The 17,475-nt window shown below is 32.0% G+C and overlaps 2 protein-coding genes across 3 annotated transcripts; both read right to left on the bottom strand.

Moving 5' to 3' along the window:
- Positions 1 to 2,016: 2,016 nt before the first annotated feature.
- On the bottom strand, positions 2,017 to 6,056 carry LOC141663934 (uncharacterized). Of its 2 annotated transcripts, none has more exons than XM_074469778.1 (10): positions 5,933 to 6,056; positions 5,562 to 5,612; positions 4,868 to 4,987; positions 4,266 to 4,736; positions 3,470 to 3,903; positions 3,281 to 3,380; positions 3,121 to 3,180; positions 2,917 to 3,006; positions 2,702 to 2,812; positions 2,017 to 2,588 (listed from the first exon to the last, which is right to left on the bottom strand). In XM_074469778.1, the coding sequence occupies exons 1-10, from the start codon at positions 6,005 to 6,007 to the stop codon at positions 2,268 to 2,270; spliced, it is 1,833 nt and encodes a 610-aa protein (XP_074325879.1). In that variant the 5' UTR covers positions 6,008 to 6,056; the 3' UTR covers positions 2,017 to 2,267. The 2 variants fall into 2 exon arrangements, with proteins under 2 accessions (XP_074325879.1, XP_074325880.1); XM_074469779.1 differs by lacking the exon at positions 5,933 to 6,056 and adding an exon at positions 5,754 to 5,909.
- Positions 6,057 to 6,643: 587 nt separating this feature from the next.
- Positions 6,644 to 9,331, bottom strand: LOC141668104 (protein EDS1-like). Its single transcript, XM_074474798.1, has 3 exons — positions 8,869 to 9,331; positions 7,651 to 8,409; positions 6,644 to 7,489 (listed from the first exon to the last, which is right to left on the bottom strand). The coding sequence occupies exons 1-3, from the start codon at positions 9,205 to 9,207 to the stop codon at positions 6,776 to 6,778; spliced, it is 1,812 nt and encodes a 603-aa protein (XP_074330899.1). The 5' UTR covers positions 9,208 to 9,331; the 3' UTR covers positions 6,644 to 6,775.
- Between the last annotated feature and the right edge of the window lie 8,144 nt (positions 9,332 to 17,475).

The following is a 17,475-nucleotide window of genomic DNA, read 5'->3' as shown; positions in this document are numbered from 1 at the left end:
CGGCGATTGACATTACGCCAAATTTTCGTTTCCACTTTCTTGCAAATACACCGATCCTCTTTCTCTCCCATTTATTTTTATATATTTTTCATTTTTGAATATCTCATTTAATTCTATATATTTTAAATTTACTAAAAATAGTAAACAAACTATAATTAAAAAATCAACTACACTCATTACTTTCTCCCACTACATTCATTTTATTGATTAAATATTGAATGATCCCACAACTTTAATTAATTTTATACTTTTTTCACTAAATTATATTTTTTCTTTTTCTCTTATCCTATTATCGTAACAAAAATAATATTATTTTATTATATTTATTGTCCTCCAAAACCAAACCATTTATATACAAATGGCCGGGACGGAGGGAGCATTTAAAAATTAAAACACATGTCTGATTGCCAATCTATCTTCCAAAGTGACTGAATAGTGAATTTTTAGTTTTTTTTACCTCTAAAAACTGCTCCTTCCGCCCCTACATTATTTAGGCAGAGAGACCGGCATGCCTTATAAGACTATTCAGCAAGATCTCTATAAATAAATATTTGATTAATGAATTATTTTAATAAATGAATAAATTTTTTCGATTTCAGCTTGAACAAATAGATTTAATGAATAAATTCGTTAAATGCATTAATGAATAAAAAAATTAAGTCTGTATAGAACTTGTTTAAATATAAATAAATAATTATAATAATTCGAATATACATTTATCTTTATATAAATATATGAATATATTCAATCCAATAAAAACTCATTTGATTGATGATTATTAGTTTATGATTGTGATAATAAAATAAGATTTGGAAGATATAGTTGATTATGAGTGACTTTGTAAATATATTACATTTTAATACACATTTGAACGGATTACTCATTATTACACCAAGTCAATACACTATGTATTCATGCATACATGCATGTAAAACTAATTTAAAATGTTAAAAAATGAATATAATTAAATATCAAATAGATATTACAATCATAATATATTTTAGGTATATTTTAAAATAAAATATAGTAAAGAAATTATTAAAAAAACTTGAAAATAATATCTAAATAAATAAATATTCATTTATCGATAAATAAATAAAATATTCATTAATTGATAAATAAATAATCTCATTAAAAGAATATGTATTTTTGGTTACAAGAGTATTCATTTATCGAGATTCTACTATAATTTCTTAAGTTTTTGAACTTGTTTTCCAAATAAAATATAATATTTAAATTTTTATACTGAAAAAAATAAAAAAATATTATAAAATTATACTTTATAATAATTAAAAAATACCTATAAAAAATACTTATCAAGGATAAGAAGAAAAATTATACATGTGGAACCGAGCAATATATTATTTTTGTCAAATAGTCAAAGTCAAATCACAGGGAAGCTAACAGCAACTTTGAACCATATTACAAAGGTCAAAGGACAAACTTGTAGCAGCCGCCATTTTTTTGACAACAACATTAATAACCCTAACTCTAAGCCCCGGACAAACTGCACAGAACATTTTCTATTTATGGTAGATGTCAATATACACTTTTAATTGCTAATATCTTTAATTTCATATTAATTTTAAATATAAAAATTTTATTATATTAAAATATTTATAAATATAAATTAAACAAAATTATTCCTGACTATATTTGATTTTATAAAATAAATGTAAAATTAATAGTCAATCGCTTATCATGAAATCAAAAGAGGAGAAGTTTTATGGGACGGAAAAAGTAAGAGGAGAAGTTTTATGGGACGGAGAAAGTATGTTTCTAGCATTGCTCAATCTGAAGTGTCACAATTACTACAAAAGTCAATCTTCTTTTGCAAGCAAGTTGATAAGATCAAGTGATACTGGAGTGGTTAGTTGACTCTGAAATCCACAACTTACACATGCAATCAGCATTCAGCAATCTTAATTTGCAACTACGGTATGAAAGTTAAAGTCTCGTTTTTGAATAAATGTGACAAAATAATCTTCCTCTTTTGCTGACAAAATAATCTTCCTCTTTTGCTGACAAAATAATCTTCTTCTTTTGCTGTAACATAGATAAAAGAATCTGAAAACAATGTTTTTGGAATGATTTAAATACTCGAATGCATCTTACAACTCGCTATCTGTTATCGAATACAGATATGAAAAATGCAGGGAATCAGAATGTGTTGACATTGTAAACCTGGAACAGAAATCAGTTGCAGAATTATTTGGCTTTTTACTGTATATATGCACTCATTTATAAACTTATAGGAAGTGTAGATTTTACATGGACAACAAATACTGAAACTCGAACTCGTAAGGTATCTTATCAACAACCCGAGAGAGCTTGCCACTGCTAAGGCCTCTGAAGCAGTCCACCATTGATTTCCTCAGTGAACCTGAGGCTGGTAGTTGGTGACACACCCATTCCACTAGTGACTCCATACTATTATTACTATTTTGCCCAATTAATTCATGCATGTTTCTAATTAGTAGCTCAGGGATTAATACCCTTTTGGTACTTGTCACAACAATTGAAGCTTGCAGGTATTCTAACTTTGTTTTCTCCAGTTCAGCTACAACATCACTTGTATAGATTTTCACCTATAACAAAAATTGATCACAAGTTATTCAAGTCAATTTTATAAATATCTTCTTGCTAGTAAACTAAGAAAAAATCTGAATGCATCATTTGTAAATTCATTTCTGTAACTTACTGCTGGAGAGGAACGGGTTCCACAGCACAGCGCAAATGTGACATTGGGGTCACAGGATTCCAGTCCATAGAGTTCACGGACAATGGCTTCTTTATCATCCTTTTGGAAAATCTATAATTCAAATAATGCAAATGTGTGTTCTGTTTTTGAGTTTAAGATTACTCTTGATATAGATATATAACTGCATTAATTGTTATTAGTGATTTTTTTTTTACCTCTTTTCTCAGTGAAGAGGTTTGGTTTCTCAGTATAAAATGCTCAATAGATTGAGCATTAATAGTGTTTCCTCCAATGTTAAGAGTAGCCTTCAAAAACATGAACATTATATATCACGATTAAACTGTAGTGATTAAAAGTTAGGAAAAGTAAACAATTCTGCAAATGCTTCAATCCCGGCCATGAATAATTAAATAGATTACCTTATTCATCAAGGTGAGCAGCTTTTCGGGACTAGAAGGAACACCGTACTGCAGGAACCCCTGTAATTTACTCATTTGATGATGTAAATGAGGTTTACTAGATGTATAGTGAAAGAAAAGACTATAGATATGTGAAAAATAATATATATGTATAACTTACATGCATGATGCAAGCATTGTACATGTTGATCCAGAATGACAACTTCTGTTGGTGAGTCATAAATCTCATATCCAGCTTTTGAAGTCCATTCATCAAGTCTCTTCATGAAGTCCGAATGCAAATGAGAAATTCAATTCCTCAGGCTTTTATTTTGTGTGTTTGTGTGTGAATATATGTTAAATTTTGTACCTCAACTTCTGAAGCAGTGGGAAAGAACTAGAATTGGAAATGCATTTGGGGTCTAAGGAGCTTGATGTGAATCTAACCAAGTGCTTGTAAGGGCCAATGTCTCTTGGAATCGATTCTTCCATGTCGAAGATACCATAAGGATCTTGTTGCCTCAAATCTTTCTGCACCATAAGGTTTGCCTTTGTATTTAAGCTGGTTTCAGCTCTGAAGCTCAGTGAAAAATTAGCAGACCTTGAAATGGGACCTGATTTCTCAAGTTCCATGGCTCTTGATGTCCTTAGTAGCCTCACAAATATGTTAATCAGACACTTCATAATGTTTTCTGATAGTCTGTTTGGTGGCAACTTGTGAATGTTTTCCTCCTCGGTCTGATGTATCGGAGTTGATACATATTTTGGTGGAAGTTCCGTAGCCATCTCTTGGTTACGTTCTTTCTGAGACCAACACAGAAGTTATAGAACACTCATTATCTCCCTTATATCTGCAAATATACGTACTAAATACGAATATACTGACACCACACATGCATAGACCACGATCCATATAACTAATTAACTTAAATGTAAACAGAGTACTAGAACGACAAAGTGATGAAAGTCATGTCATTATGTGTACTGCCACTTTAGGTTATTCAATTGTTATATCAAGCTTACTTAGCTATTGATTTTTCTGCAAATGTTGTATGCAACACACGTAGAGAAGCTAACACAGACATGCACATAACAGAAATGTATTTCCACAAATTGATCTTAGAATGAAGTAACATGTCATATTCAATTTTAATGAAGCGATTTACCTTGGGAGTCTTGTGTCTTGAATCCCTAAAAGGTGAGGGAGGCTTGAGAATTCCACTTTTTCTGCTCATTCGCTCTTGAAATCCACCCTCATGATTTAAATGATTCTCTTTCTGCTCAGTAAAAGATGCTCTGGAACTTTTCAGCTTTTCATGTATATTGAAGTCACTAAGATTGTAGTCACCTTTGATAGCTTTGCTGATGAAATGTAATGCCTTGGTCTCAAATGCCATATTCTCACCAAATCCTTTAATTAATGATGGCTTAGGATTTGGTGGAAGTTCTGATGATGATGATGATGAAGATGAAGTATGAGTATTTTTTAAAATAGCCGCGTCTTTCCATTTTACAGATTTTGTTTCTCTAGTCACTTTCTTTTCTTGAGCCAAGTTGGTTTGTAGGTGGCTGATTTGGCTTTCCAATCGAATTATCTCTGTCTCAACCATAGCCAGTTCAGTTAAAAGCTCCTTCATCTGTCTCCACATGATTCAACATATCAACTAGGTGAAAATTTTATGATTCCATGTAATTGAGATGTGTGTATTAATTAATTGATCTTAATATATCTGAAAATTCCATTAGTTGAGTTGAAAATAACAGTCACCTTGGGAGGAAGAAAGGCAGGTACTGAAACAGCAGAACCACTCTGTTGGTGTTGCATGCTGCTATCCAAGATTTCATGCACCTTCTGTTCATGATGTAGCATCTTATGAAGTGTAGAAACCTACAAACATGTATCATATTTGTAAATGTGTATATGATGACGAGACTTAAACAAGGACAATGAATGGTCTGCTTTAAACATCAAGCTACAAAGTTTGTAGCTTCCCTTTTCCTTTGCTCACAGTTTTCAAAGAATATGATGCAGATTAGTTGTTTTCAGTAGTCTGTACGCCTTGAAAAAAGTAATGATATATTTTAATTTGAAACCAAGTTTTGGCAAGGAAAGACAGAAAATCAGTAAAATAAATACTACTCGTATTAAAATTTTATTCATTTTCCAGTAGTGATGTATTAGAAAATGAGAAAAATGTACTTTCTCACTCCAATTAAATTCTATACGCTTTTCAATGCTCATTTAAAACATAATTCTACAATATTTTTAATTTTTTTTTTACTGAATAAAAGTTAAAAAAAAAAAATTTTAAAAAAAACATTATAAAACTATACTTTATAAAACCTCAAAATACGTGCAAATAGTGAACGTATATTATTCAACGAGACGGAGGTAGTAGCTTTCTTCTTTTTCAGGGATACATTGAAAAAATTAGAAATTGATTTACTCCTCCCCTCCATACCTCTATTTCAAGCTCCTCTCTTTTTTGATGTGGACTAGCTTTCTTCTTTTTCTGAAATTACATTGATAAACAATGAGTACGACATACATAGATGCATAAAATTTACAGAACACCAGAGAAGAATGTAGATGTATTATGCATGCATTACTCTATATATTCATTAAATTTAAGCACACATATAGTTGAACATACATGGGAATCATCAAGTGCCTTGGTGTAGAAAGAAATATCAGAAAAGAGATTGAGTTTAAGCAAGTATTGAATATTTTAGAAGAGTTGTAACATGGGTTGGAATGGAAATGTGTTGATTATAGAATTACTACTACCATAATCATAAAAGAAAAGACGAATAATGTTAGCGAAATGCTTACAAGTGCGGTGGTAGGAAGAATGAGGGCCAAGTCGGGAGGAGTTGGCATGAAGGATATTGCGGAGCTTGATTTCATACAAAAATTACAAAGTAGAGATTAAAAGAATAATGTTGAAAAGCAAATGTTGAAAAGTAGTCTTGGTTTAAAAGCAAAGGATGGGTAGCTAGCTGAATCTGATGATGGGGTTGGGTGGAACGTTGCACTTGAGGTGGTTGTGGTTGCTGCTGGTAGTGTCTCTGTGTCAGTAAATTCATTTTTTTTTTTTTAAATTTAATCTGGTTGTTTGTTTGTCAAGTGTCAGTGGGTGTTATTCACAAATGTTGGCTTTAATTAATACAAGTATATTGCTCAACCTAAACAAATAAAATTTTCAGTAGCCTGCTTGTTTCATGGAGAAGAAGATGCTAAATTATATATGGAACTTTGGCAAATTCCGAATCAAGAACACACAATAAACAAATATTAGCAGCACCCCATGTCCCTATTTGTTTTTAAGAAGAGGTCTCTATTATTTAGGCCACAATATATATATATATATATATATATATATCATTATCATTTTCTGGTTTGAAATTCCCTTGATCCTACCTGGAACTCGTAAATTATAGCATGTGCATGGACTGAACAACAAATTCACCTGCAGACCTGCTTGTTCTGTAGAGCCAGTCCTCCGGTGTGATCAACACACAAAATAAAAGTGTACATCACATAAGAATACAAATACTACTTTTTATTTGCCAAAATAAAGTACAATCATAAAAGCAAATTAAAGTTTGGGTATCTCTGAGTCTGAGCACTAAAATTAATTAATTTGTTTTATGTTACAACTAAAGGAAAACATTCTTACGTCTCAACAAACAAATCTTTAATGCAAGATGCTAATTTGTGCTCTTTGGGGAGTGACTTCCACCACTGCGTCAAGCCAGAATTTTCCAAAAGCACATCCTTATCAACAACTTCATTCTTGTACCAATCTAGTATGTGCCCTTCTAGCTTTACAATCCTCTCCTTGACAGCTTCAAACCCCAATTTCTTGCTAATGAACTTTATTTCCTCCACCTCCCCCCAAAAACATGATTCTGAAATCGCCGCATATTGCATCATTCGTTTCTCGTGTTCATGCCATCTCTGTGGAAATTTGTAACGCCTCGGTCTACCTTTAATCAAGTAGCTTCCTGCATCATCATTTCTTCCCTGCATATAGTAGTTTGCAACATCTAGAGGCTCCAGTAATCGTCTAAATTTTGTCCCTAACTCTATCCACTCTTTTTTTACCTCAAAATCATCTGGAAGTTGACCTCTTTTTACCATATCTACAATTTCATCCCATACTCCTGCTAACTCAAGCCTCGCAACATCTGCCTTGAAGTCACTCTCATTGTTATGAATCTTGAAGGCCTCATAGCATCCGACTTTAGTGAGTTCACAGTCCCTTTTATATTCCTCAACTGCGGAAAGGTATTTATCAATGCTTTCTTTCTCGATTGCTTCTTCATTTTTCATTTTTTGTTTCTCAAAGTCTAGAGCAGCATGAAGAGATAGTATTGCTTGTGTGTGCTGCAATTTTAAAGTGTTCATGTTAGGAGAATGTCAATATCCTGAAAAGTTGTGCAGTGTACAAATTTGTTACTTTAAAAGGTACTTGTAAATTTCATAAAAGAATTTTCTGTTATTTACTTTTAAACTGATAAGTGATTTAATTCCATAACAGAACTTACCAAGCCAAGGTCATGTAGGGTGGTTTTAATATCCTCAGCCTCCAGATCAGATGCTTTTTTTAGATACACAAAATTTTGCATCTCTAAGCAATTACTTAATACTTTTTCGTACATCATATTTGCATTTAACGTCAGACAACCAGCCATTGAGCCGCCTTCTTGGATACCTAATTGAGAAAAATAGAACAATGTTTGCAAAACAGCATCTGCATTCTCCATCCCAACAAATTTCTTATCTTTGTCACAGAAAATATATGTACCAAAAGGCCTATATGGGCTAAGCTGAATGAATTTCGAGAAATTTCCCACTAATATATTTGTGCTTCCTCTGAAACTACAAGCAACATAGCTTGCAACGACTGATGCTTGTATCAATACGTTTAAGTAAAATGATGAGGCCACACTCGACGTTGAAATCATCGTGTGCTTGAAATTTTTTGAATTTGGACAGTGAAAATCAAGTATACGCGGAAGTTGTTGATCAAATAAATGTAAAGGAGTAAGCATTATAAGAGGAACAATGTCATATTTGGTGACCAAGTTTATGAAGCAATGACCCCAGTTTTCTCGCCTAATGGCGTGAGAAAAAATGTGGTCACCGATTAACGGAGAGCCAAAAGTAACACAAAGAGGAGTAGTGGCACAATGTTTCCTAGTGAATTTCTCTAGGAACCAAACAGTTGTGATCATGGCCAATGAACCACCTGAGGAGTGTCCTGCAAATACAACTCGCTTTTTATCTTCCACAGCCTTTTCCACCTGAGAATGATAATTATGAAAGCATCCAACTCAAGGTTACTTTACTGTACAATAGATAAAGCAGTTTTTGGGGTTTACAATTCAAAAATGGTTTTCCTAAAAAAATTGTGGCGAATATAGATTAAAATTTCGAGAATAATATTGGAAATGCCAAACTAAAAATGTAATATTTTAGCCGAGTATTGATATCATGTTAAGTTAACTACTATTGAGCTCTTAGTCTTTAGAATCATTTCTACGAACTTCAGAATTATTTCCAATAAAACTAACATAAATAAAACTTGCCGTTCAAGCATAGCCAAAAATAGTAAAATATCACTCAAATTGCTTAAAATTTCAAAAAAGTTAGTAATCTACTAGATGAAACTAAAGTCAACTAGGACATTCATATTATGTGATTCATATCAAAAGCAAAAAAAAACAAGATGTTCAGTATTGGTGTTGAACTAATTTGCGTACCTCAATTGCCAGATGAGATGTTTCAAGAATCGCTACAAAATTACGGAAGAATGCTTCATTTACACACGCAGTTTCTTGATTGCCAATGCTTCTCAGAGAAGGAAACAAAGCAAGATCAATCTTTATTTCGCCAAACGGATTGCAGCTAAACCAATCATTCACAGACCATGATCCTGGAAATGCAAAAACAATCTCACATGAGCTGCAAATTTCCTCGCGAAGATACTGATCAGAAAGTGTACAACAAAACTTGTGTGCTTTCATTGACAAGTCTAGAGCTTTCTTTATAGTTTCCGCTTCAATCTTCATACTTCCTACTAAACTTCTTTTTTCTGTCATTTCCTTTTCTTTTATTTAAGAAATAATGGAAGTGCAAGTGTTGGCTGAACTGAGAATACAGTCATTATAAGTATATATATAAATTAAGAGCATTTCCAACCGGGTCTCTGGCCACTCTATAATAAAATATTGATTTTTAGCAACTTAACATGTATTTATCTTCAACAACACTTTTTATATCTCCTCTTTAATAATATTTTAATCTTAAAATATATTTATCAAATAGGAGTATAATATAAAGTGGAGATAGAAAGCGAATGACTGTATTACTTTATAATAGAATATAATTTAAAAGCAAGTGGTTGGCCAAAAATAAGAGAGCAAAGGCTCTTAAAATTTTAAAGAGGCCTGTAAGAATCTTTTGAACCTCCAATTTTGTTAATAATCTTTATTTTTCTACTTAAGGGTGGGGAGTACAACGGGTAGGATGAGATCGGATCGTAAGATTCAAATTCAATCTATTATGTTTCGGTTTGGATTGGGTTCGGGTCCGAATATTAAAAATAAAAATCTAAATATGATTTATCGGGTTTTTTTCCGATTTTGGGTCGGTTTTAGATACTTTAAAAGTAACTAATTCAAAATAAATAAATTTATATTTTTATACAAATATGTTAGGTAACACGTTTTTTTAATGTTAAAAGAATATAAAAATAGTACTTTAAATATTGTCAATACAGTGGTCGAAGTATTATTTTCCTAAATGAAGGTTAAAGGTTTTGACTCAATCGTGCGTGTGCGTTTGTTTAACTAAAAAAATAGTACTGTACAAAATTAGATAATTCAATATAAGTGTCAAATATTATAAATTTAATTATCGATAATTATCTAACATCTCGGTTAAACATTAAATTTGAATATTTAATGTATATAAATCATGTATTATTATTATAAAATTATATAATATAAGAATATGCTATCGAATTCGGATCGGGTTTGGAATGGATTTCGGGTTTCAGATCGGGTATCGGTTTGGTATATATAATATCCAAATCCAGATTCAAACTCTTCCGGGTCTAAAAATAAGATCCGGATCCGGATCCGAATCCGAATCCCAATCCAAAAAATCGAGTTCCATAAATTTAAACGAATCGAAAAGAAACAGCTATACATCAAATCGGATAAAATATCATCCTCCTTGAGAACTTATTTGAAGAGACTGTTGACGCGCCGAGATAAATTAAAATTGAATTGCCCTTTGATTAGGTGATGTATGGGCTGGATTAAGCCACTAAAGCACACTTGCAATTTATTGTCGTGGAATGTTGACATTCAAAGTCGTTCTGCTTTGTAGTTTAGTGAATAGAATAAAAGAGCAGTCCTATCAACATTAAATCGCATTAAAAGCTTGCAGATTTATATACTATACTATTATAAGGAGAACACACTCGGTACAGTTGTTTGGTACGACAAATAACAATCGTCAGATCTAAAGTCAGAAAAATGAGAACCATTGGATACAATAATAAAATATTATTATATTAATATTTAAACTGCTCTCATGAATTCAGGGTTCGAACCCCGTTAACAGCTTATTATATTTAAACTTTTATATTCTTTATTTAAACAATATATTATATTATATTATTTATTTTCAGTCAAGTCTCAAATTATTATAAAACATATATTGTTATAATTTATTATATTCTTCAATTTATTTTTCAACTATTGAAAATTATATTATAAAATATATTATTAAAAACTATCAAATGTTAAAAACAATCTGTGCATCGCACGGGTTATAGGCTAGTATAATTTGTAATACAATTATTGTGTACATAGATGTTTATATATTGTATAATATCTCAAAAAATAGATATTATACGATATATAATATCGAAGTTGTATGAGAATTTTGACAAATTTAAAGAAGCAAACCTATATATTATAACTTGTTATACGACTTATTTTTGAGATTTGATATACATATTACTGTCGGTATAAGATATTTAACTTTAATTTATTTAATAAAAAAAACTTTAATTTGACCAATAAATTATTCACTTTTAGTTTTAGTATCGATATTATGTTTGTAAAAAAATTATTTACTCATTTTGATATTTTAGAGAAAAGTTATATGGAGACCACTTTTTATCGAAGACTTTGGAAACCACATATGTTCTGCAATCAAAACACTATAAAATATATTATTTGTAAAGTATGTTCTACGAGTATCACTAATTCATTAAAATTATTGAAAATTATTTAAGTTTAATAAGTAGAATGTGTATGTTCTGCAAGCTGAACAAATGTTCTGCAAACTTAACATGTTTTGCATAATAAAGTATTTTTGTAATGTTTTACATGCAGTACATATATGATATTCAAGATTTTGAATAAAATAAAAATCTTTGTAGAGCATTCACAAAATAATATGTTTTGCAATGTTTTTATGCAATATTTAACTTGCAGAACACACATGGTCTCCCAGGTCTCCAAGAAAAAGTAGTCTCCATAGAACTTAACCCTGATATCTTAATCATAAAAACTTTGTAATGCAATTTTAAAATATCATCAACATGATTTTTTATCATTTATCATAAACTAATTAATACAGATTTGAACTAATATTAAAATTTTGGTAAATTATGTATTGCAAATTATCCAATAACACATATAACATATACAATAAACTATCTAACTAAACTAACCAAACTAATACGCGGGTTAGAGAGTTTATTAAGATAAATGGAATATCAATTTAGATTATTAAACTAATTTCTAAATATCTTGTCTTTTGACATGGTGTGATTGTCTCTTCTCAATTTAGTTTGTCGTCTATTTAGTTTGATTCATATCTTTGTCTGGAATCAGAAATAATCATGGATCCTAATGGTAGTCTTGTACACGCTATGAACAATGTAACTCTAGATGTAGAATAAGATGATAGTCTGTCAACAGAAGAAGGAATTATTCATGGAAATGAGAAGTTGTTTACGGGTTTTGATGCAAATATGTATTGTTGCACGATTTATATCAGATGGCAACAATGATTTTCAGGCCATCAACAAATATTAACAACAATTTAGAAGCCAGGTATGGGTGTATATATCAAAGATCTTGAGACTAACCTCTTCTCACGAAGTTGATGTTATGTGGGTTATGGAATGTTGTCCATGTCATTTAATAGAAGAACATTAATTATGTCTCGTATGAAAGAAGGAGATAACCCACGATGTGTTGAGTTGAACCATGTGGATTTGTGAGTTCAAGTTTATGACCTTAAAACGGGATTCATGTCATAAAGAATTCTCTAGGAAGTAGGTAACTACATTGGTAAGTTTGTATCATCTGCATCTAGTAATTTTGTTGGTATTTGGAGAGATTATCTACGTGCACGTGTATCCATTAATGTCACCAAACCTCTCAAACGCTGAATGACAATCAGAAGTGCAGGGTGGAATGGTTTTGGATATCGTTTAAGTATGGGAATGTCCCTATCTTTTATTTTATTTGTGGTACTGAAATTATTGAAGAACTTCAGTGTCTTGTGAAACTCAAGGATTTAATTAAAGAACAACCAGAAATTCAGATGATTATGTAAACTCAACTCTGAATGTCACTGCAAGAATGTATAAAATTTGTACTTTTTAAATTTATCAGTTTTCATTTTAGTTTTAGCTTGGGGTTAGTCTTATTATCAGACATGAATTTGTGACAAGTAATCTTCTCACAAATTGGGGGAGATTGTTGTTAGGTAATTAATACAACACGGGGGGGGGGGGGTGAATGTGTTTTGGACAATTTTAATGGCTTTTTGAACTGTTATAAATGGTGAACAAAATAATTTATCTTGTAGAGATAATATGATTTAACATGAATAATAAAACATGCACATGAACACACTATCTTTCAAAATTCACTTAATTTTATATAAAAATCAAGCTAGTGTTTTGCTATAAATTTCTGGGTTCTTGGTATGTTAAGAACTTAGCTTCTCTCTTGAGAGTTACAAGATTTTCTAGATCTATTTTGTTACTCCTGAAATAAAGCATCAGGTGTTTATTTTATAGAACAGTAAACACTGGTTTTACACAACATGCAATAGCATGTACTAAACCCTACTTTAAGTTAACTAAAACTTTCTATTTCTTGTTTAGTGTATCTTTGCAAATCGTGCATGTCTGTGACTTCTACTTTGTCAGTTAATCTTGGTCTTTTATCTTGTACTCTTCAAGCTGTTTTTTGTAAACTTTTCAAATCAGTGATTGATTTGTTTGTTAACTGATAATCTTGGATATTTAACTGATCTGCATTCTGTACTTAAGTTTTATATCGAGATCTCCAGTTTGGTATATAGAGAACTCGACATCTCGATAAGTATAATGACTTATCGAGATCTCTTATTACTCTAGTTATTTTGACTTATCGATGTCTCTGCGTTCTCGAATGTGACATTGTCTTGTCGAGATCTCTGAGTTCTCGAGTATGATCTTGACTTATCAAGATCTCTGAGTTCTCGAATGAACTTGACTTATCGAGGTCTCCATTTCTTTACATGTAGAATTAACTTATTGATATCTCTGAGTTCTCTAGTGATATTTTAACTTATCGATATCTCAGAGTTCTCTAGTGATATTTTGACTTGTCGATATCTCAGAGTTCACTAGTGAAGAAATGACTTGTCGATATCTCCAATCTTCATGTCTTCAATTTAGCTTGTCGATATCTCTGAGACTTCTTTATAAGCTTTTCTTGACTTCTCGATAAGTCATTCTGGAGTTCTCGAATGACTTCTCTATAAGACTTAATCTGTGACTTGTAGATTTCTTGTCTTAGAATATTTTTCCCAAAACAGATTTATTCAACTCCAAGATTCTTCACATTTTCTATGAGGCATGATCTTCATGATCTTCTTCCAGAGCTTATTCTTAGGCTTGAGACTGTTTACAAAAAAAATACTCCAGTCTAATCTATTTACACTTTTACAAACTTAAGTGATACAATATAAAATGCAAACTTAGATTATCATACAACTTACTTAGGGCTGTCAATTTTGACTTAGTCTTGTTAAAGCACATGCATGTCTTGCACAACAATTGTTGTGCAAGGCATGTATGTATATAACAAGACTAAGTCACTTTGACAACCCTAAAAATCAGTTGTATGATAATCCTATTTTATTTTATATTTGTATTTTTTGAGTGTAAAAATGCTAGGGAGATTAGACTGAAAGATTTTTCTTTAAATAACCATCAAGCTAAGGAATAAACTGTGGAAGAAGATCAATCCTAATCATGCCTTGGAGAGAAGTGTAGAAGTTTGGAGTTGAATAATGTTGTTCGTGGAAAAATATTCTAAATCAGATATCAATAAATCACAAATCAAGGAATATAGATGTATGCTGAGAAGTCAAAAATGACTTATAGAGAAGTCCAAAGAGATATCAAAAAGTCAATTTACTTGTAAAGAACTGGAGATATCGACAAGTCAAAAAGTCCATATAGAGAACTGGAGATATCGACAAGTCAAAATCTACCTGTAGAGAACTAGAGATATCGACAAGTCAAAATCTACATATAGAAAAATGAAGATATCGACAAGTCAAAATCTACTTGTAGAGAACTGGAGATATCGACAAGTCGAAATTTACCTGTAGAGCACTCGAGATATCGACAAGTCAAAAGTCTATGTAAAGAACTAGAAAATATTGACAAGGCATTCGACTTGTAGAGAACTAGAGATCTCAACAAGTCATAATACTTATAGAGAAGTAGAGATATCGATAAGTCATTGTACTTATCGATATGTGACTTCTCTACATAGTAAAAGAGATCTCGACAACAACTTTGAAATTCAGAATACGGATAACTTGAAAATCCAAGATTATCAGTCAATAATCAATTCTATCACTGAATTGGAAAGACTACAAATGCAGTTGAAAGAATACAAGATCAAGGGTCAAGATGAATTGTGTTGTGCAAGACATGCCAGTATAATAACAAGACTAAGTCACATTGACAACCCTGATATTTAGTTATATGATAGTCTAAATCTGTATTATGTATTGTATTTCTTGAGTCTGTAAAAAGGTGAAAAGATTAGACTGGAGTATTTTTCCGTAAACAGTTTTAAGCCTAAAAATAAACTCTGGAAGAAGATCAAGTAAAGATCATGCCTCAGAGAAAAGATGTAGAAGCTTGGAGTTGAATAAATCTATTTTATGAAAAATGTTTTAAGTCAAAATATCGACAAGTCACATATCAAGTTATATCGAGAAGTCATTCAAGAACTCCAGAATGACTTATCGATAAGTCCAAAATGGCTTATAGAGAGGACTTAGAGATTTCGACAAGTCAAATGAAGATGTGAAGATTGGAGATATCGACAAGTCATTTCTGCACGTAGAGAACTCAGAGATATCGACAAGTCAAATAAAGATGTGAAGATTGAATATTGGAGATATCGATAAGTCAATTTCTCTTTAGAGATCTCAAATATATCGACAAGTAAAAATGTATATAGAGATCTCAGAGATATCGAAAAGTCATTTTTACATGTAGAGATCTAGAGACCTCAACAAGTCAAGTACACTTATAGAGAACTCAGAGACCTCGACAAATCAAATACACTTTTGCATCTGAGTAACCTATTAGTTTAAAATCTGATTCTCCGGGATACCACAATCCCAGATCAGCTGTTCCCTTAAGATACTTGAAGATTCTTTTCACAGCTGTTAAGTGAGGTTCTCTTGGATCTGCTTGAAATCTTGCACAAAGACAGGTAACATACATGATATCAGGTCTACTAGAAGTTAGATAGAGTAAAGAGCCAATCATACCTCTGTAATCAGTAATATCTACTGATTTACCAGTATCCTCATCCAATTTTGTTGCAGTGGCCATGAGAGTGGATGCACTTGAACAATCTTGCGTTCCAAATTTCTTCAGCAAGTTTCTGGTGTACTTGGTTTGACAAATGAAAGTGCCTTCTTTATTATGCTTGACTTGAAGGCCCAGAAAATAGCTGAGTTCCCCCATCATACTCATTTGATATCTTGACTGCATCAGTTTAGCAAACTTTTTGCAAAGTCTGTCATTTGTAGAACCAAAGATGATATCATCAACATATATCTGAACCAGAAGTAAGTCCTTTCCATGGTTGAGGTAGAACAGTGTTTTGTCTATAGTTCCTCTGTTATATCCACTTTCCATACCATGCTCTTGGAGCTTGCTTAAGGCCATAAAATGCTTTATCAAGCCTCTAGACATGATTTGGATATTTAGGATCTACAAAGCCTGGAGGTTGTTCAACATACACTTCCTCTTCCAATTCTCCATTGAGAAAAACACTTTTCACATCCATTTGAAAGACAGTAAACTTTTTGTGAGCAGCATAAGCCAAAAATATCCTGATGGCTTTCAATCTAGCAACTGGTGCAAATGTTTCATCATAATAAATTCCCTCCTGTTGATAATATCCTTTTGCAACCAACCTTGCTTTATTCCTTGTAATTATGCCATCACTATCAGTTTTGTTTCTTAATACCCACTTTGTACCAATAACAGATCTGTTCTTTCGTCTTAGCACTAGGGTCCAGACTTTGTTTCTTGCAAATTCATTTAACTCTTCCTGCATTGCTTGCACCCAATCAGAATCTTGAAGAGCTTCTTCCACTTTTTTTATTTCAGTCTAAGAGAGAAAGGAATTATAAAGACATTCGTTTGAAGTAGCTGTTCTAGTTCTGACACCTGCATCAGGATTTCCAATAATTAAATCAAGTGTATGTGATTTAGTCCACTTCCTTGCAGATGGAAGGTTTTCTCTAGAACTGGATGCTCCCCCATGATCCATGCCATCTTCATCAACATCTTCTGATGCTCCCCCTGAAACTATGCTCTCTGAGTTGGATCCTTCAGTATTTAAGTTTTCTGAGCTATCAGAACTTGACTTATCAGAACTTGATGAATTATAACTTGAAGAGCCAGTTGTATGTTCTGATGCTTCTTGAGATGTGGTTGTATCTTCAGTATGCTCCCCCTGCACAGGTGCATCCTCTTTTGACGTAATCACCACAGTTTCAATGACATCAGAGTTTAATCCATCAGAGTTTGCAGTATCAGGACTTAGACTGTCAGGGTTTTCAGTATCATAATTTAATTCTTCATTTTCGAATCTCAACTGACCATGATCATTGAAATCTTCAAGTCCAGTAATCTTCTTATCATCAAAAGAGACATTGATAGATTCCATGACCACCCTTGTTCTCAAGTTGTAGACTCTGAAGGCTTTTGTGGAAAGTGGATATCCAACAAAGATTCCTTCATC

The sequence above is a fragment of the Apium graveolens genome, chromosome 6 (assembly GCF_009905375.1).
Source record: "Apium graveolens cultivar Ventura chromosome 6, ASM990537v1, whole genome shotgun sequence".
Lineage (NCBI taxonomy): Eukaryota > Viridiplantae > Streptophyta > Magnoliopsida > Apiales > Apiaceae > Apium > Apium graveolens.
This window is presented reverse-complemented; position numbering and strand designations above follow the sequence as displayed.